Source organism: Scyliorhinus canicula, chromosome 15 (assembly GCF_902713615.1).
Source record: "Scyliorhinus canicula chromosome 15, sScyCan1.1, whole genome shotgun sequence".
Classification (NCBI taxonomy): Eukaryota; Metazoa; Chordata; class Chondrichthyes; order Carcharhiniformes; family Scyliorhinidae; genus Scyliorhinus; species Scyliorhinus canicula.
In genome coordinates this window covers 146,541,590-146,562,711 of record NC_052160.1, presented here as the reverse complement: position 1 = coordinate 146,562,711, position 21,122 = coordinate 146,541,590, and the positions used below count along the sequence as shown (strand labels likewise).

The 21,122-nt window shown below is 55.0% G+C and overlaps 1 protein-coding gene across 1 annotated transcript in view; it reads right to left on the bottom strand.

Moving 5' to 3' along the window:
* LOC119978350 (vitamin K-dependent protein Z-like) overlaps window positions 1–21,122 on the bottom strand; it is a 46,012-nt gene that overhangs the window by 20,390 nt on the left and 4,500 nt on the right. The window contains exon 3 of the mRNA XM_038819925.1: window positions 16,763–16,787. Coding sequence (XP_038675853.1) covers window positions 16,763–16,787 — 25 coding nt within the window. The remainder of the gene's footprint in view (window positions 1–16,762; window positions 16,788–21,122) is intronic.

Below are 21,122 nucleotides of genomic sequence, written 5' to 3'. Positions count from 1 at the left end.
ACCCCATGTATATCCCATATAAATGTACATCCCGATGTACAGCAGCACAGGTTCAATTCCCGTACCAGCTGAGGTTATTCATGAAGGCCCCACCTTCTCAGCCTTGCCCTTTGCCTGAGGTGTGGTGACCCTCAGGTTAAATCATCACCGGTCAGCTCTCCCCCCTCAAAGGGGAAAGCAGCCTATGGTCATCTGGGACTGTGGTGACTTTACTTTATATAAATCTAAGTCTTTTATATTTTCTTTCTGGAATTATGCAATCTATGAACCATTTTAAATCAATTGTTTATTTTGAAATAATTGCCTCATGAGGAAAATAATCCTTTTTATGTCACAAGCTACTTTCATTCTTTCAAATAAAGGCTCGAACTATTTTGATATTTGTTGACAAAATACACGTGCTGTCGAAGCTTTTCATCTTGTAACTATCAGGGCAGTTGGACAATTGACACTAACAGGATGTTGGCATCAAGCCAAAAAGACATTGGGTGGATTCTCCAGGTCTGCTCGAGAGCAGCAGGATTTCCGATGGCCCAATCAGGCAACGAACAGGTTTTACACTGGGTGTCAAAACCGTTGGAAGTTTCCTGGCCGGCCCCGATGGGATTCCACCCAGACCTGGCGGGAACACGCAAGGTCCTCAGATTTATTATTCTGAATGGAATTGTAATTTGGGAAGCTCTAATCAGCAGACTCTCTTCTGATGCACCCACCTGCCCACATCCGGCACTAATGCATACATAATTTTGTGCAAGTCCTCAAAAACGGGGACTTGATGCTATGGACTGTAAGGGGGAGCAAGGGGGTAGGTGCGCTTCCAAATTTAATTTTGCTTGCAGAGTGGGGTTTGCCTGCTGACCTGGGAGTAGTGGGGCTTGCATTGGTGGGAAGGGGTTGAACCCGGCGGGGGGGTCCCTCCTTGATGGGGTACCATGGCTCAGCCTCTTCATGGTGCAGTTAACAACTCACTCCTTAGATGTAACTTTCAGACACAAGATGGCGATAGTGCTGAATGCAGTCAGTTTCATTGAAGTGTTGGGAGGTCTCCTGTTCATGTCCTGAACTTCATATTCAGTTATGAAACTGGGCAAGTGGTTGAAGTATCAGTGGGAGCATCTTGCAGAAATGATCATAACTCCGATGATTCAAGGTTGTTATGGAAAAAAACAAAGATGTGTCTGAAATCAAAGTTATAAACTGTGTGAAGGCAAATTTTAATAAGATCAGATATGATTTGGCCTGCGTGGACTGGGAGCAGACACCTTCAGATAAATCGGCACAACAGTGGAACGCATTCGAAAGGAAATAGGGAGAGTACAGGACCAACACATTCCAATCAGGAAATAGGGTGGCGAGTCCCGGTGACAACCCAGCCATGAGCTTAACAGTCGCACGAAAGGCGGCTCTCATCTGAAACTTATTTTTTGACTTTTCGACCCGAGGAACGGGCACCAAATCTGTTAAAAACCAAACTAACCGACCTCCCATCAACACCCAGGGTGGGGGGGGGGGGGGGGGGGGGGGGGGGGAGTGGACTTGAGATGCTGACCAATCAGGGCGGACCCAGGGGTGTGATGGCACTGGAAAGGGTGCAGAGGAGATTTACCGGGATGTTGCCTGGGCTGGAGAGTGTTAGCTATGAAGAGAGGTTTAGCACAGGGCTAAAGAGCTGGCTTTTAAAGCAGACCAGCAGCACGGTTCAATTCCTGAACCAGCCTCCCCGAACAGGCGCCAGAATGTGGCGACTGGGGGCTTTTCGCAGTAACTTCATTTGAAGCCTACTTGTGACAAGCGATTTTCATTATTTTCAGATTGGATAGACCGGGATTGTTTTCCTTGGAGCAGAGGAGTCTGAGGGGGGACATGATTGAGATGTATAAAATTATGAGGGGCATAGATAGAGTAGAACATAGATCATTGCAGCGCAGTACAGGCCCTTCGGCCCTCGATGTTGCACCGTCCTGTGAAACCCTTTTAAAGTCCCTCTACACTATTCCCTTATCGTCCATATGCCTATCCAATGACCATTTGAATGCGTTTAGTGTTGGCGAGTCCATTACTGTTGCAGGCAGGGCATTCCACGCCCTTTCTACTCTCTGAGTAAAGAACCTACCTCTGACATCTGTCCTATATCTATCTCCCCTCAATTTAAAGCTATGTCCCCTCGTGCTGGACATCACCATCCGAGGAAAAAGGCTCTCAATGTTCACCCGATCTAATCCTCCGATCATCTTGTATACCTCAATTAAATCACCTCTTAACCTTCTTCTCTCTAACGAAAACAGCCTCAAGTCCTTCAGCCTTTCCTCATAAGATCTTCCCTCCATACCAGGCAACATCCTTGTAAATCTCCTCTGTACCCTTTCCAATGCTTCCATATCCTTCCTATAATGCGGCGACCAGAACTGTACGCAATACTCCAAATGTGGCCGCACCAGAGTTTTGTACAACTGCAACATGACCTCATGGCTCCGAAACTCAATTCCTCTACCAATAAAAGCTAACACACCGTACGCCTTCTTAACAACCCTCTCAACCTGGGTGGCAACTTTCAGGGATCTATGGACATGGACACCGAGATCTCTCTGCTCGTCCACATTACCAAGAATCTTACCATTTAGCCCAGTATTCTGTCTTCCTGTTATTCCTTCCAAAATGAATCACCTCACACTTTTCTGCATTAAACTCCATTTGCCACCTGTCAGCCCAGCTCTGCAGCTTATCTATGTCCCTCTGTAACTTGTAACATCCTTCTGCACTGCCCACAACTCCACCGACTTTAGTGTCATCTGCAAATTTACTCACCCATCCTTCTACGCCCTCCTCCAGGTCATTTATAAAAATGATAAACAGCAGCGGCCCCAAAACAGATCCTTGTGGTACACCACTAGTAACTGGACACCAGTCAGAACATTTCCCATCAACCACCACCCTCTGTCTTCTATCAGTAAGCCAACGTCTGATCCAAACTGCTAAATCACCCTGAATCCCATGCCTCTGTATTTTCTGCAATAGCCTACCATGGGGAACCTTATCAAACGCGTTACTGAAATCCATATACACCACATCAAATGCTTTACCCTCATCCACCTGTTTGGTCACCTACTCGAAGAACTCAATGAGGTTTGTGAGGCACGACCTACCCTTCACAAAACCATGTTGACTATCTCTAATCAAATTATTCCTTTCCAGATGATTATACATCCTATCTCTTATAAACATTTTCCCACAACAGAAGTAAGGTTCACTGGTCTATAGTTAGCGGGGTTATCTCTACTCCCCTTCTTGAACAAGGGGACAACATTTGCTATCCTCCAGTCTTCTGGCACTATTCCTGTAGACAAAGATGACTTAAAGAGACAAAGATGACTTAAAGTAGACAGGAAGAAACTTTTCCCCTTGGTGGAGGGATTAGTGACCAGGGGGCAGAGATTTTAAGGTGAGGGGCAGGAGGTTTAGAGGGGATGTGAGTAAAAACATTTTCACCCAGAGGGTGGTGGGAGTCTGGAACTCGCTGCCTGAAAGGGTGGTGGGGGCAGAGACCCTCACAACATTTAAGAAGTTTTTAGATGTGCACTTGCAATCCCAGGACAGACAAGGCTATGGGCCAAGGGCTGGGAAATGGGAATACAATAGTTTGGTGCTTGTTTTTGACCGGCACAAATGCAATGGGCGGAAGGGCCTTTCCTGTGTTCCATGCATCCTGCCGATCTGGAAACCCTCATTGTTGTACCATAGAATCCCTACAGTGCAGAAGGAGGCCATTTGGCACCGATCTTCTGAAAGAGCACTCAACCAAGGTGGGGTCACAGGAATAGGGCCCACTCCCACCGCCCTATCCCGTGACCCCACGTAACCTGCACATCTTTGGACTATGGGACAAAACCGGAGTACCCGGAGGAAACCCACGCACACACGAGGAGAAGGTGTAAACTCCACACAGACAGTGACCCAGACCGGAATTGAACCCGGGTCCCTGGTGTTGTGAGGTTGTAGTGCTAACCATTGTGCCACCATGCCATCAACACCCCATTCAAAGAGTCACGGGAATAGGGCCCACTCCCACCGCCCTATCCCGTGACCCCACGTAACCTGCACATCTTTGGACTATGGGACAAAACCGGAGCACCCGGAGGAAACCCACGCACACACGAGGAGAAGGTGTAAACTCCACACAGACAGTGACCCAGACCGGAATTGAACCCGGGTCCCTGGTGTTGTGAGGTTGTAGTGCTAACCATTGTGCCACCATGCCATCAACACCCCATTCAAAGAGACAGGCGGGCTAATCTCAGGAGCATCAGCTGTTGGGATACCTCATTGGACTCCTTTGATTTTTTTTTGTGAGGGCCACGAAGAATCCAGCATGAGTTTTCAGGATACAAAGAAATAACATTTATTTACAATAACATATATATACGCAACAGCAGCAGCAGCAACTTCCCTTGCTGCTTACTCCTCTCTCTGCTGGTTCCATACTGGCCAGCTCTATTTATGCAGGGAGTCTGCTAATGATTTCTCCGCTCCCCCCTCATTGGGGAAGCTCATACTCCCACAGGATTGTGGGATTGTCATTAGTCCCCAGCCAATGGTAAGCAGGCAGGTTATAACATCCCTCCCCCCCAAAGTCCAAGGAATCCACCGAAGACCCTGGCGAAGGAGGGCGTCGGACTCGTTTTGCACGAGGCGCTGGATCGGGCGTCGTGTAACAAGATGGAGACCAGTGCTTCCGTGATGAACGGTGCAACGGTTGTATATCCACGGCCCGTGGGCTGAGTATTCCCCCTCTGAGGTGTCTTGTGTCTCCATCTCGGAGTCAGAGACTGCTGCCTCCGTCATCTCGGAGTCTTTATCTCCACGCGGTTCTGTCACGACCAGCGCAGGCTTTGAGTGAGGCACCAGAGGAAGATTGTGAGGAATACTGTCCATTGTGTCTGGTCTCTGTGGCTGTAGAAATGAGCTCCTGGGGTGGGGAATCTTTGGAAGAGATAGTCTTCTGGACCAAACATGGTCTACATGATTGCACTGGATACGACCCTGGGCTTGCACCTGGTAAGAGAATGGGCCCGTTTGGCGAAAGATTATGCCAGGGACCCACTACAGTAATTATCACTACTGCATTTTCAATTTCCCGAGCAACTCTTTTAGCACTCTGGATGCATTCCATCAGGGCCAGGAGACTTGTCTACCTTTAGCCCCATGAGCTTGCCCATCACTACCTCCTTCGTGATAACAATTGTCTCAAGGTCCTCACCTGTCATAGCCTCATTTATATCAGTCACTGGCATTTTATTTGTGTCTTCCACTGTGAAGACGGACCCAAAAAACCTGTTCAGTTCCTCAGCCATTTCCTCATCTCCTATTATTAAATCTCTCTTCTCATCCTCTAAAGGACCAATATTTACCTTAGCCACTCTTATTTGTTTTATGTATTTGTAGAAACTTCTCCTATCTGTTTTTATATTCTGAGCAAGTTTATTCTCATAATCTATCTTACTCTTCTTTATAGCTTTTTAAGTAGCTTTTTGTTGCCCCCTAAAGATTTCCCAGTCCTCTAGTCTCCCACTAATCTTTGCCACTTTGTATGCTTTTTCCATCAATTTGATACTCTCCCTTATTTCCTTCGTTATCCACGGTCTATTTTCCCTCTTTCTACCGTCCTTCCTTTTTGTTGGTACAAACTTTTGCTGAGCATTGAAAAATCGCTTGGAAGGTTCTCCACTGTTCCTCAACTGTTTCACCATAAAGTCTTTGCTCCCAGTCTACCTTAGCCAGCTCTTCTCTCATCCCATTGTAATCTCCTTTGACTAAGCACAAAACACTAGTGTTTGAGTGCACCTTCTCACGTTCCATCTGTATTTTAAATTCCACCATATTGTGATCGCTCCTTCCAAGAGGATCCCTAACTATGAGATCATTAATCAATCCTGTCTCATTACACAGGACCAGATCTAGGACCGTTTGTTCCCTCCTAGGTTCCATTACATACTGTTCTAGGAAACTATTGCGGATACATTCTATAAACTCCTCCTCAAGGCTGCCTTGACCGACCTGGTTAAACCAATTGACATGTAGATTAAAATCCCCCATGATAACTGCTACTTATCAGCAATAAGGCAGCATGATGTCCAATGATAATCATGCACTGGCCATCCTTACTCGTCTCTGAGAGCACCTGTTCCCTCTCACATCCCTGTCTTCAGCCTCCTACCAACTGTCCATCATCAATGAGATTCCAGCTGATCTCCAGGTTCAATGTCCAATCATATTTCAGAGCCAAAAGTCGTCATAGGCAGGGACTGAGTCACAAGGCCATGAGGCCGCTCTGGACCGTCCGCTCTCACCACAACATGAGACTCAGCATTGCTGACCCAGGGCTCACCCAGACTCCACGGAGGCTGTGGGCGAACATTAGGGGAGATGAGGCAGGGTAAGCGACTGTGCAAGATTCCTGTCGTGGCTCATCAACGCTGCACTGGCAGCGGCAATGGTGAGGGTTGGTCAGCCCTCACATGCAGGCTGACCATGAGATTTTGGCAGAATGGAGGCCTCTTCCTCACCACTTCCCCCCCTCCCATTACCCTCCCCTTCCCCCTCCCATTACCACCCCTCCCATTACCCTCCCCCTCCCATTACCCTCCCCCCTCCCATTACCCTCCCCCTCCCCTTCCATTAGAGGCATACAAAATGATCAGAGGGTTAGATAGGGTGGACAGCGAGAGCCTTCTCCCGCGGATGGAGGTGGCTAGCACGAGGGGACATAGCCTTAAATTGAGGGGTAATAGATATAGGACAGAGGTCAGACGTGGGTTTTTTACGCAAAGAGTGGTCAGGCCGTGGAATGCCCTACCTGCAACAGTAGTGAACTCGCCAACATTGAGGGCATTTAAAAATTTATTGGATAAGCATATGGATGATAAGGGCATAGTGTAGGTTAGATGGCCTTTAGTTTTTCTTCCATGTCGGTGCAACATCGAGGGCCGAAGGGCCTGTACTGCGCTGTATCGTTCTATGTTCTATTACCCTCCCCCTCCCATTACTCTCCCCTCCCATTACCCTCCCCCCTCCCATTGCCACCCCTCCCATTACCACCCCTCCCATTACCCTCCCCCTCCCATTACCCTCCCCCTCCCATTACCCTCCCCCCTCCCATTACCCTCCATCTCCCATTACCCTCCCCCCTCCCATTACCCTCCCCTCCCAACACCCTCCCCCCTCCCATTACCGTCTCCTGCCACTACACACCCCCTCTCATTACACTTCCCCCTTCCCATTACCCTTCCCATAACCCTCCCCGTCCCATAACCCTCCCCGTCCCATTACGCTCCCCCTCCCATTGCCCTCCCCCTCCCAACACCCTCCCCCCTCCCATTACCGTCACCTGCCATTACACACCCCCTTCCCATTACCGTTCCCATAACCCTCCCCCTCCCCCTCCCATTACCCTCCCCCTCCCATTACCCTCCCCTTCCCATTATACTCTTCCTCTCCCCCTCCCATTACCCTCCCCCTCCCATTACCCTCCCCCTCCCATTACCCTCCCCCTCCCATTACCCTCCCCCTCCCGTTACCCTCCCCTTCCCATTATACTCTTCCTCTCCCCCTCCCATTACCCTCCCCCCTACCATCACCCTTGCTCCCCTCCTTCCCTTCAAATTTTTCCCCTTCCCACAACCAGATCTCCCCCTGCCCCCTCCAAGGGTTATCTCAGGATCAGGCAGGGATGATGGGCCTGGGTTGCCTTTGAGGGACGGAGGATGATGACAACTCACTGTGAGGTGAGCTCTGATGCTCCTCATTATCTGAGAAAGTCTGACTCCTGGTGTTCTGATGACCCCCGGCTCATCCCTGAGTGGACGATGGGAGCACTTCCTTCTGGGATATGGTGGCGAGGGCGGTGGGAGAGGGAATGAGGTTTGGGGTTGCTGTTATCAGGATGTCTCAGACAGGCGCTCTGATGGCCTGTCCCTTCTGGGTCAGGCTGGCAGGCCTGTGGGAAGTTCAGAGGTCCGATCTTCCATGGCCTTCCACTCTGTGTAGGTGTGCCTCCAGATTGCACATCAGAAGTGGAGGCGGCCAACTGCTTTTTGTGCCTTCTGGCCTGTGATGCCCTTAGAGGGCACCTCTGAAGGGCCTGGTCCTGGAGGGACCCGGCAGACGTCCGGGTGTCACATGTGAGACATGCCACCTAGTTTGCCTGCTGCCCAGGAAATGCGCCAGTATTAGGCAGGGGATGGCTTCCAGAGTCTCCCAGGTGGAAGGCCCCGTGATGGGCCCCGGATCACCCGGCCTAGTCATCGGAGCTCCCGACCCGACCCCCGACGGCAAGACCCGGCCCAACGCGACCCCGAAAGACCTGCCCAGTGACCTGACCCGGAGAGGCCCGCCCAGCGACCCGACCCGGAGAGGCCCCGCCCAGCAACCCGACCCGGAGAGACCCCCCGCCCAGCAACCCGACCCGGAGAGACCCCGCCCAGCAACCCTACCCGGAGAGACCCCGCCCAGCAACCCGACCCAGAGAGGCCCCGCCCAGCAACCCTACCCGGAGAGACCCCGCCCAGCGACCCGACCCGGAGAGACCCCGCCCAGCAACCCGACCCGGAGAGACCACGCCCAGCAACCCGACCCGGAGAGACCCCGCCAAGCAACCCGACCCAGAGAGGCCCCGCCCAGCAACCCGACCCGGAGAGACCCCGCCAAGCAACCCGACCCAGAGAGACCCCGCCCAGCAACCCGACCCGGAGAGACCCCGCCCAGCAACCCTACCCGGAGAGACCCCGCCCAGCAACCCGACCCAGAGAGACCCCGCCCAGCAACCCGGAGAGGCCCCGCCCAGCGACCCGGAGAGGCCCCGCCCAGCGGCACGGAGAGGCCCCGCCCAGCGGCACGGAGAGGCCCCGGCCAGCGATCCGCCCCAGAGGCCCCGCCCAGCAACCCGGAGAGGCCCCGCCCAGCAACCCGACCCGGAGAGGCCCCGCCCAGCGACCCGACCCGGAGAGACCCCGCCCAGCAACCCGGAGAGGCCCCGCCCAGCGACCCGGAGAGGCCCCGCCCAGCGATCCGCCCCAGAGGCCCCGCCCAGCAACCCGGAGAGGCCCCGCCCAGCAACCCGACCCGGAGAGGCCCCGCCCAGCGACCCGACCCGGAGAGACCCCGCCCAGCAACCCGGAGAGGCCCCGCCCAGCGACCCGGAGAGGCCCCGCCCAGCGATCCGACCTGGAGAGACCCGCCCAGCGATCCGCCCCAGAGGCCCCGCCCAGCAACCCGGAGAGGCCCCGCCCAGCAACCCGACCCGGAGAGGCCCCGCCCAGCGACCCGACCCGGAGAGACCCCGCCCAGCAACCCGGAGAGACCCGCCCAGCAACCCGGAGAGGCCCCGCCCAGCAACCCGGAGAGGCCCCGCCCAGCGACCCGGAGAGGCCCCGCCCAGCGATCCGACCTGGAGAGACCCGCCCAGCGATCCGCCCCAGAGGCCCCGCCCAGCAACCCGGAGAGGCCCCGCCCAGCATACCGACCCGGAGAGGCCCCGCCCAGCGACCCGACCCGGAGAGACCCCACCCAGCAACCCGACCCGGAGAGGCCCCGCCCAGCAACCCAACCCGGAGAGGCCCCGCCCAGCGACCCGACCCGGAGAGACCCCGCCCAGCAACCCTACCCGGAGAGACCCCGCCCAGCAACCCGGAGAGGCCCCGCCCAGCAACCCGACCCGGAGAGACCCCGCCCAGCAACCCGACCCGGAGAGGCCCCGCCCAGCAACCCGACCCGGAGAGGCCCCGCCCAGCAACCCAACCCGGAGAGGCCCCGCCCAGCGACCCAACCCGGAGAGGCCCCGCCCAGCGATCCGACCCGGAGAGGCCCCGCCCAGCAACCCGACCCGGAGAGGCCCCGTCCAGCAACCCGACCCGGAGAGGCCCCGCCCAGCGACCCGACCCGGAGAGGCCCCGCCCAGCGACCCGGAGAGACCCCGCCCAGCGACCCGGAGAGGCCCCGCCCAGCGACCCGGAGAGGCCCCGCCCAGCGACCCGACCCAGAGAGGCCCCGCCCAGCGACCCGACCCGGAGAGGCCCCGCCCAGCGACCCGGAGAGACCCCGCCCAGCGACCCGGAGAGGCCCCGCCCAGCGACCCGACCCAGAGAGGCCCCGCCCAGCAACCCGACCCAGAGAGGCCCCGCCCAGCGACCCGGAGAGACCCCGCCCAGCGACCCGACCCAGAGAGGCCCGCCCAGCGACCAAGAGAGGCCCCGCCCAGCGACCAAGAGAGACCCCGCCCAGCGACCCGACCCGGAGAGACCCGCCCAGCGACCCGACCCGGAGAGACCCGCCCAGCGACCCGGAGAGACCCGCCCAGCGACCCGGAGAGACCCGCCCAGCGACCCGACCCAGAGAGGCCCCGCCCAGCGACCCGACCCGGAGAGACCCGCCCAGCGACCCGGAGAGACTCCGCCCAGCGACCCGACCCGGAGAGACCCGCCCAGCGACCCGGAGAGACTCCGCCCAGCGACCCGGAGAGACTCCGCCCAGCGACCCGGAGAGACCCCGCCCAGCGACCCGACCCGGAGAGACCCGCCCAGCGACCCGGAGAGACTCCGCCCAGCGACCCGACCCGGAGAGACCCGCCCAGCGACCCGGAGAGGCCCCGCCCAGCGACCCGGAGAGGCCCCGCCCAGCGACCCGGAGAGGCCCCGCCCAGCGACCCGACCCGGAGAGATCCCGCCCAGCGACCCGACCTGGAGAGGCCCCGCCCAGCGACCCAGAGAGACCCCGCCCAGCGACCCGACCCAGAGAGGCCCCGCCCAGCGACCCGACCCGGAGAGGCCCCGCCCAGCAACCCGACCCGGAGAGGCCCCACCCAGCAACCCGACCCGGAGAGACCCCGCCCAGCAACCCTACCCGGAGAGACCCCGCCCAGCAACCCGACCCGGAGAGGCCCCGCCCAGCGATCCAACCCGGAGAGACCCCGCCCAGCAACCCTACCCGGAGAGACCCCGCCCAGCAACCCGACCCGGAGAGGCCCCGCCCAGCGACCCGACATGGAGAGACCCCACCCAGCGACCCGGAGAGGCCCCGCCCAGCGATCCGACCCGGAGAGGCCCCACCCAGCGACCCGACCCAGAGAGGCCCCGCCCAGCAACCCGACCCGGAGAGGCCCCGCCCAGCGACCCGGAGAGACCCTGCCCAGCGATCCGACCCGGAGAGGCCCCACCCAGCGACCCGACCCGGAGAGGCCCCGCCCAGCAACCCGACCCGGGGAGGCCCCGCCCAGCAACCCGACCCGGGGAGGCCCCACCCCGCAACCCGACCCAGAGAGACCCGCCCAGCGACCCGACCCGGAGAGGCCCCGCCCAGCAACCCGACCCGGGGAGGCCCCGCCCAGCAACCTGACCCAGAGAGACCCGCCCAGCAACCCGACCCGGAGAGACCCCGCCCAGCAACCCGACCCGGAGAGGCCCCGCCCAGCGACCCGGAGAGACCCCGCCCAGCAACCCGACCCGGAGAGGCCCCGCCCAGCGACCCGGAGAGACCCCGCCCAGCAACCCGACCCGGAGAGGCCCCGCCCAGCGACCCGACCCAGAGAGGCCCCGCCCAGCAACCCGACCCGGAGAGACCCCGCCCAGCGACCCGGAGAGACCCCGCCCAGCAACCCGACCCAGAGAGACCCCGCCCAGCAACCCGACCCCTAGAGGCCCCGCCCAGCGACCCGACCCAGAGGGACTCCGCCCAGTGACCCGACCCGGAGAGGCCCTGCCCAGCGACCCGACCCGGAGAGACCCCGCCCAGCAACCCGACCCGGAGAGACCCCGCCCAGCGACCCGGAGAGGCCCCGCCCAGCGATCCGACCCGGAGAGGCCCCACCCAGCGACCCGACGCAGAGAGACCCCGCCCAGCGACCCGACCCAGAGAAGCCCCGCCCAGCAACCCGACCCGGAGAGGCCCCGCCCAGCGACCCGGAGAGACCCCGCCCAGCGATCCGACCCGGAGAGGCCCCACCCAGCGACCCGACCCGGAGAGGCCCCGCCCAGCAACCCGACCCGGGGAGGCCCCGCCCAGCAACCCGACCCGGGGAGGCCCCGCCCAGCAACCCGACCCAGAGAGACCCGCCAGCGACCCGACCCGGAGAGGCCCTGCCCAGCAACCCGTCACGGGGAGGCCCCGCCCAGCAACCCGACCCAGAGAGACCCCGCCCAGCAACCCGACCCAGAGAGACCCGCCCAGCAACCCGACCCGGAGAGACCCCGCCCAGCAACCCGACCCGGAGAGGCCCCGCCCAGCGACCCGGAGAGACCCCGCCCAGCAACCCGACCCAGAGAGGCCCCGCCCAGCAACCCGACCCAGAGAGACCCCGCCCAGCAACCCGACCCGGAGAGGCCCCGCCCAGCGACCCGACCCAGAGAGACTCCGCCCAGTGACCCGACCCGGAGAGGCCCCACCCAGCGACCCGACCCGGGGAGGCCCCGCCCAGCGACCCGACCCGGAGAGGCCCCGCCCAGCAACCCGACCCGGAGAGACCCCGCCCAGCAACCCGACCCGGGGAGGCCCCGCCCAGCGACCCGACCCGGAGAGGCCCCGCCCAGCAACCCAACCCCGGGGCCCCGCCCTGTGGCCCGATCCAGAGAGGCCCCGCCCAGCAACCCGACCCGGAGAGGCCCCGCCCAGCAACCCGACCCGGAGAGGCCCCGCCCAGCAACCCGACCCGGAGAGGCCCCACCCAGCAACCCGACCTGGAGAGACCCCGCCCAGCAACCCGACCCGGAGAGGCCCCGCCCAGCGATCCGACCCGGAGATGCCCCGCCCAGCAACCCAACCTACCTGGAGATGGAAGAAAGAAAAATCCACGTGGAGGCCCGACCGGGCCCAATTCAAGATCCGACCCCAGGAGCGCCCAGGGAGGAAACAGACGACGGGACTCAGCCCAACCTGCCTCAGGAAGCCCCTGCCCATGACCCAGGACCCCAAAAATGGCAGAGACCCTGCGCGAGGATGCGAACGTGCTGCAAGGTATTCCCGCACCCGCAGAACGCCGGGACCCATCCGGATCGCAAACTCGCCCCCCCAGCAACCCCTCGACCTCAACCAGCGCCCGGGACCCTGCCAGATGGGACTCCAGATATGTAAACAGCGCCCTGGTCCCCGCCAGCGCCCTGGACCCCGCCAGACGCAACCACCTCCCTTCCACAAGGGCTGACATCTCCCATCGGATCCCAGGATCATCCAGCAGCAGCCGCCGACCGAGAAAGCGAGGGGAACGCAGCGATCTGCAGGTTAGACTGAGCAACGCGGTTTCAAGACCGCTCTCCCCAGCATACTCCTGGAAAATGGCCAAGCGATTGAAAACAAGGTGAATGAACTTAACGCCAGACGTACCTCTCAAAGGGAAGTAAGAGACTGCTATATGCTCTGTTTCACAGAGACATGGCTCACCCCCGCCTCACCGGACTGTGCCATACAACCTGAAGGCTTCTCTATTCATCGGGCGGACCACACAGCATCTTCAGGAAAAGCGAAGGGTGGAGGGGTTTGCCTCCTCATCAACTCCACCTGGTGCTTGGATGTGGCGACCCTGGCGACCTACGGCTCCCTGGACCTGGAATACCTGACCGTAAAGTGCCCCCCAACTATCTTCCACGTGAGTACACTTCAGCCATTATCACAGCAGTCTACATCCCACCCCAGGCAGAAGTGAGGAAGGCGCTGGACGAACTGTACACAGTCATAAACAACTACGAAACAGAACACCCGGAGGCCTTGTTCATCATGGCCGGAGACTTCAACAAGGCCAACCTCAAGAGCGTACTGCCAAAATTCCACCAGCCCATCTCCTGTCCCGCCAGGGGCGACAACACTCTTGACCACTGCTACTCAAAAATCAAGGGCGCCTACCGTTCCATCCCCCGACCGCACTTTGGGAAATCAGACCATCCTTCTCCCGGCTTACAAGCAGAAACACAAGCGCAAGAATCCAGCTAAGAAGGTTGTGCAGTGCTGGTCTGAGGAGACAGAAGAGCTCTTACGTGACTGCTTAGAGACAGTGGATTGGTCCATATTTAAGAACTCAGTGACTAACTTAAATGAGTATGCCACCACCATCACAGACTTCATCAGCAAATGTGTGGACGACTATGTGCCAAAGAAAGCAGTACGTGCGTTCCCCAACTGAGATTGACTCCCTACTGAAGGACAGATCTGAGGCATTCAAGGCAGATCGGTGCCCCGCAAGGCTGCGTACTTAGCCCCCTACTCCACTCCCTGTACACACACGATTGCGTGGCAAAACGTGGTTCTAGCTCCATCTACAAGTTTGCTGACGATACCATAGTGGGCCGGATCTCGAATAACGATGAGTCCGAATACAGGAGGGAGATAGAGAACCTGGTGGAGTGGTGTAACGACAACAATCTCTCCCTCAATGCCAGCAAAACTAAAGAGCTGGTCATTGACTTCAGGAAGCAAAGTATTGTACACACCCCCTGTCAGCATCAACGGCGCCGAGGTGGAGATGGTTAGCAGTTTCAAATTCCTTGGGGTGCACATCACCAAAAATCTGTCCTGGTCCACTCACGTCGACGCTATCACCAAGAAAGCACAACAGCGCCTATACTTCCTCAGGAAACTAAGGAAATTCGGCATGTCCACATTAACCGTTACCAACTTTTACAGATGCACCATAGAAAGCATCCTATCGGGCTGCATCACAGCCTGGTATGGCAACTGCTCGGCCCAGGACCGCAAGGAACTTCAGAGAGTCGTGAATACTGCCCAGTCCATCACACAAACCTGCCTCCCATCCATGGACTCCATCTACACCTCCCGCTGCCTGGGGAAAGCGGGCAGCATGATCAAGGATCCCTTCCACCCGGCTTACTCACTTTTCCAACTTCTTCCATCGGGCAGGAGATACAGAAGTCTGAGAACACGCACGAACAGACTCAAAAACAGCTTCTTCCCCACTGTCACCAGACCCCTAAATGACCCTCTTATCGACTGACCTCATTAACACTACACCCTGTATGCTTCAACCGATGCCAATGCTTATGTAGTTACATTGTATATCTTGTGTTGCCCTATTATGTATTTTCTTGAATTTTGTTTAATTCCCTTTTCTTACCATGTACTGAATGATCTGTTGAGCTGCTTTCAGAAAAATACTTTTCACTGTACCTTGGTACACGTGACAATAAACAAATCCAATCCAATCCATTATTTCCTTCTCCCTCAGAGTGCTCGCTGGCCCATGGGCTACTCCATGGGATTGAGGGGCAGCTGGAGTGAGCTACAGAGTCCTCAACATCATCTGGTGCTGCCAGTCCTGGAGGCCCACCATTGTCTGAACCATCATGTCGATGCCCTCAGTCATGGAGCTCTGTGGCTGGGTCATGTCTCTCTGTGATTGGGCCATGTCTCTCAGTGCCTCAGATATGTCCCTCTGCGACTACTACAGGTCCGCCAGCATATGGCCCATACTCTCGATGCCCTCAGCCATGGTCCTGGGAGACTGGGCCAAGATCTGGAGTGTCACAGCAATGTCCATCTGCACCTGGGACATGTCCATCTATGAGTGGACCCTCCTGTTGTGTGCCTCAGCCATGGACATCGCAGTGTGACCCAAGCCTTGGAGGTCTTCAGACATGACCAGGACTTCTTGCTCCAGGCTTTCCACCATGGACGCCACCATTGCAGTGTTGGCCTGGATGCCACATAATGCCAACACCATCTCCTGCACCTGAGGCCAATCCCTGTAAAGTGGAGAATTGTGGCAATTCTGCCTATCACACTAACGACTAATGTGGTCTATGAATTTCAAAGTTTGTGTGATCCCCACTATGTAGATCCCTACCTTCCAAAGGCTGGCAGATCGCATTAAACTGCTGTCATTATGGTTGTTTACAACAGGCAAAGTACAAACTATACCCAACCAGGTGGTGTTTGCAAAACGCAGAACAATTTCCAACATTAATGCAATTTTGCAATTGGACAATATTTGCTAAACAATCCTGTGCTGGAATTACACTGACAACCTATTCAAGATTATTGGTCAGGCTCACAGTGCGTCTCACCTATCCGTGCTGGAAGCTACAAATAATAATCCATGGGACCCTGTTCTTTGCAGACAGAAAGAGCAGGTACACACGTTGTCCTTTCTTCAACCAAGCAGACTGGCAGCAACCATTCTCTGGTTCATTCCTCAGGGCAATGCCTTGACCAATCAGCGTCAATCTGCCTGGTTTGAATTGAATCAAAGTCTGGCAGTTAACTGTTGGTCATCAGTTATTTGGTGCATTCTCCATGGCAATGCCTCTGCCTATCAGAATCCACTTGTCAACTAATCATCACTCTCTTCTCGTGCAGTAGAAATTATTATTCCCATAACATTTAGGATTCTAACAAATTGTCCTGAAGAGTGCAAGAAACAAGGGCAGCACGGTGGCCTAGTGGTTAGCACAACCGTCTCACGGCGCTGAGGTCCCAGGTTCGATCCCGGCTCTGGGTCACTGTCCGTGTGGAGTTTGCACATTCTCCCCGTGTCTGCATGGGTTTCGCCCCCACAACCCAAAAATGTGCAGAGTAGGTGGATTGGCCACACTAAATTGCCCCTTAAATGGAAAAAATAATTGGGTAATCTAAATTTATAAAAAAAATTTAAAAATATATAAAAAAAGAGTGCAAGAAACAAAGATTCAACAAGATGTGTCCTTTTTCAGCAATATTCAAGTTCTGTTCCAGCAAACAACTAGTTAGATATTGAGATAGGTTAAAGAACACGTACCTGTGTAGAAGTCCCAGAACAAATCCTTGAAGAAAGGGGGAAAAAAAATTAACATTAAAATCCATATAATTTCAGGTCACAATCCGGTTGATCTGAATTAAACCCAGTCTCAGGCCAATCAGGGTTTAATTGTTGCAGGGTTCAGAATTGCCCAGTACTTTTAAGATCGTCTGTGACAAAGTGAAATCTCTGCACAAAAACTACTGTTTAAGTATTAAGTGTGTTATTCAAGCAGCCACAGATGCCAGGCTTCACACTCCAAACTGCAATTAGACAAACAATTACATTCAGTTTCCATTCTTTACTGCAGTCAACTTCTTAAAATGTAACTTTGTCTGAAAATGTTTCTTGCATAAAGTTTAAGTTCACTCCCATACCAATTATTTTTTTTGGTCAAAGGCAAGTACACTTAGTAAGGATTTGATAAGTATTTATTTTATATCAATTCATTAATTAGTGCTAGAAATGACAGTCAGCAGGGTAATGTGCTTCATCTGTGAGTTGTGGGAGGTCCATCAAGCTTCCAGCATTCTGGACAACTGCATCTGCAGGATGTGTATATAATTGCAGCTCCTCACAGATTGCATGGATCGGTTGAAGCAGTAGGTGGTTGCATCATAGATAGGAGTTTTAGAGACGAGGTCCCACCCTAGGTACTGGCAGACAGATGGATGACCGCTAGAAAGGGCAGGCAGTCAGTGCAGGAATCCCCTGTGGCTGTCCCCTCTCTAACAAGTATACCATTTTGGATAAGTTTGAGGGGGATAGCCTATCAGGGGAAAACAATAACAGCCAGAACAGTGGCACCGCAACTCAGCAGGGGAGGGCAAAGTGCAGGATGTGATAGTTATCGGGGATTCTATAATAAGGGGCACAGATAGACACTTCTGTGGATGTGAAAGAGACTCCAGAATGGTATGTTGCCTCCCTGGTACCAGGGTCAAAGATTCTCTGAATGGGCATGGGGCATTCTAAGGGGAACAGTGAACAGCCAGAGACTGTAGTACACATAGGTAGTAACGAGATAGGCAGGTAGAGTGATGAGGTCCTGCAGGGGGGGTTCAGGGATTTGGGTAGTAAATTTAAAAAGCAGGGCCTCGAGGGTTGTAATCTCGGGATTATTCCCTGTGCCATATGCCAGTGAGGCTAAAAATAGGAGGATAGTGCAGCTAAACATGTGGCTAAAAAGCTGGTGTAGGAGGGAGGGTTTCAGATATCTGGATCATTGGGATCTCATCCGAGGCAGGTGGGATCTGTAAAGAAGGACGGGATGCATCTAAACTGGAGGGGCACCGATATCCTGGCTGGGAGGTTTACTAGTGTCACTAGGGAGGGTTTAAACTTGTGCGGCAGGGGAGTGGTAACAAAAGGAATAGGTCAGCAGGTGAAATAACTGAGGGGGAACTAGAGAGTAGAGCCAGTAAGACTGAGAGGAAGAGCAGGCAGGGAGATGATGCTGAACACATTAATGATCTGGAGGAAGGAACTGAAGGCACTGTTGCTAAGTTTGGAGATGATACAAAGATCTGTAGAGGGGCAGGTAGTATTGAGGAAGCAATGGGGCTGCAGAAGGACTTGGAGAGGCCAGGTGAGTGGGCAAAGAAGTGGCAGATAGAACACAATGTGGAAAAATGTGAGGTTATGCACTTTGGAAGGAGAGATGGAGGCATAGACTATTTTCTAAATGGGAAGATGCTGAGGAAATCAGAAGCACAAAGGGACTTGGGAGTCCTTGTTCACGATTCTCTTAAGGTTAACCTGCAGGTTCAGTCGGTAGTTAGGAAGGCAAATGTAATGTTAGCATTCATGTCGAGAGGGCTAGAATACAAGACGAGGGATGTACTTCCTGAGGCTGTATAAGGCCCCAATTGGCGTATTGTGAGCAGTTTTGGGCCCCGTATCTAAGGAAGGATGTGCTGGCCTTGGAAAGGGACCAGAGGAGGTTCGCAAGAATGATCCCTGGAATGAAGAGCTTGTCATATCAGTAACAGTGAGGAATCTGAGTCTGTACTCGTTGGAGTTTAGAAGGATGAGGGTGGATCTCATTGAAACTTACAGCATACTGCGAGGCCTGGACAGAGTGGACGTGGAGAGAATGTTTCCACTTGTCGGAAAAACTAGAAGCAGAGGACATAATCTCAGACTAAAGGGACGATCCTTTAAAACAGAGATGAGGAGGAATTTCTTCAGCCAGAGGGTGGTGAATCTGTGGAACTCTTTGCCGCAGAAGGCTGTGGAGGCCAAATCACCGAGTGTCTTTAAAACAGAGATAGATCGGTCCTTGATTAATAAGGGGATCAGGGGTTGTGGGGAGAAGGTAGGAGAATGGGGATGAGAAAAATATCAGCCATGATTAAATGGGCTGTTTGGCCTAATTCTGCTCCTATATCTTACGGCCTTATAGTCTTATGGTCTAACACAGCGGGACTGAAGTGTATTTGTTTCAATGCGAGGAGTGTAACAGGAAGGCAGATGGTCGTAGAGCTTGGATCAGTACTTGGAACTATCATGTTGTTGCATTAAAGAGACTTGGTTAAGGGAAGGACAGTATTGGCAGCTAAACGTTCCAGGATTTAGATGTTTCAGGCAGAATAGATGGGATGTAAAAGGGGTGAGGGAGTTGCACCGCTGGTTATGGGGAATATCACAGCTGTACTGCAGGAGGACACCTCAGAGGGCAGCGAGGCTATATGGGTAGGGCTCAGGAATAGGAAGGGTGCAGTCACAATGTTGGGGGTTTACTACAGGCCTCCCAACAGCCAGCGGGAGATAGAGGAGCAGATAGGCAGACAGATTTTGGGAAGGTGTAAATGCAACAGGGTTGTTGAGGTGGGTGATTTTAACTTCCCCAATATTGACTGGGACTCACTTAGTGCTAGGGGCTTAGACGGGGCAGAGTTTGTAAGGAGCATCCAGGAGGGCTTCTTAAAACAATATGTAGATAGTCCAACTAGGGAAGGGGCTACACTGGACCTGGTCTTGGGGAATGAGTCTGGCCAGGTGGTAGTACGGGAGCATTTCGGGAACAGTGACCACAATTCAGTAAGCTTTAAGGTACTTGTGGATAAGGATAAGAGTGGTCCTCGGGCGAAGTTGCTAAATTGGGGGAAGGCTAATTATAACAATATTCGTCAGGAACTGAAGAATTTCGATTGGGGCCAGCTGTTTGAGGGTAATTCAACATCTGGCATATGGAAGTCGTTCAAATGCCATTGATAAGAATTCAGTTCTGGCATGTTCCTGAATCAAACAGGAAAAAGGAAGGATTCGTAAGGGTTAGAAGGCTGAGAACAGACAAAGCACTTGACGGAATATAAAGCAAGGAGGAAGGAACTTAAGCAAGGTGTCATTAGGGATAAAAGGTGTTTTGCAAGTCCTTGGCAAACAGGATTAAGGAGCATCCCAATATATATACATGTATATAAAGAGCAAGTGGGTAGCCAGGGAAAGGGTTGGCCCACTCAAGGACAGAGGAGGGAAGCTCTGCATGGAACCAGAGGAAATAGGCGAGGTACTAAATTAATTTTTGCATCAGTATTCATCAAAGAGAAGGACTTGGTGGACGTTAAGCCTGGGGATGGCTGTGTGGATAGTCTGGATCATGTCAATAATAAAAAGGAGGCGTTGGGTGTCTTGAAAAACATTAAGGTAGGTAAGCCCCCTGGGCCTGATGGGATCTACCCCAGAATACTCCCAGGCCACTCCCAGGGGCACATCAGGGCCGCCGGTGGGGCCTTCTGGTGTTCCTGGCATGGGGGCAATTGTGGGCCACCTGCTCAATCTCACCATCCAGTCCGGGCCACCAAACGTAGCTACACCTTCTGGGGTGGAGGCCCCAGTTCCACTTCTGTCCCTTCTTCAGCGGTCAATGGAGTGGGCTGAGCAGCGTGGCATCCTGGGTATGAACTCCCCGTAATAGTTCACCAGGCCGAGGAAAGAGCGGAGCTACGTTTAGTCACGAGGGATTGGGGCTGGCAAATCTCCCTCATCCTTTCCTCCATTGGATGGAGGCCTCTAATGTCCACTCGGTTTACCTGGATCCTCTAATGTCCACTCAGTCTGCCTGGATCCTCTAATATCCATTCGGTCTACCTGGATCCTCTAATGTCCACTCGGTCTACCTGGATCCTCTAATGTCCACTCGGTTTACCTGGATTCTCTAATGTCCACTCAGTCTGCCTGGATCCTCTAATGTCCACTCGGTTTACCCGGATTCTCTAATGTCCACTCGGTTTACCTGGACTCTCTAATGTCCACTCGGTTTACCTGGACTCTGTAATGTCCACTCGGTTTACCTGGATTCTCTAATGTCCACTCGGTTTACCTGGATTCTCTAATGTCCACTCAGTCTTCCTAGACT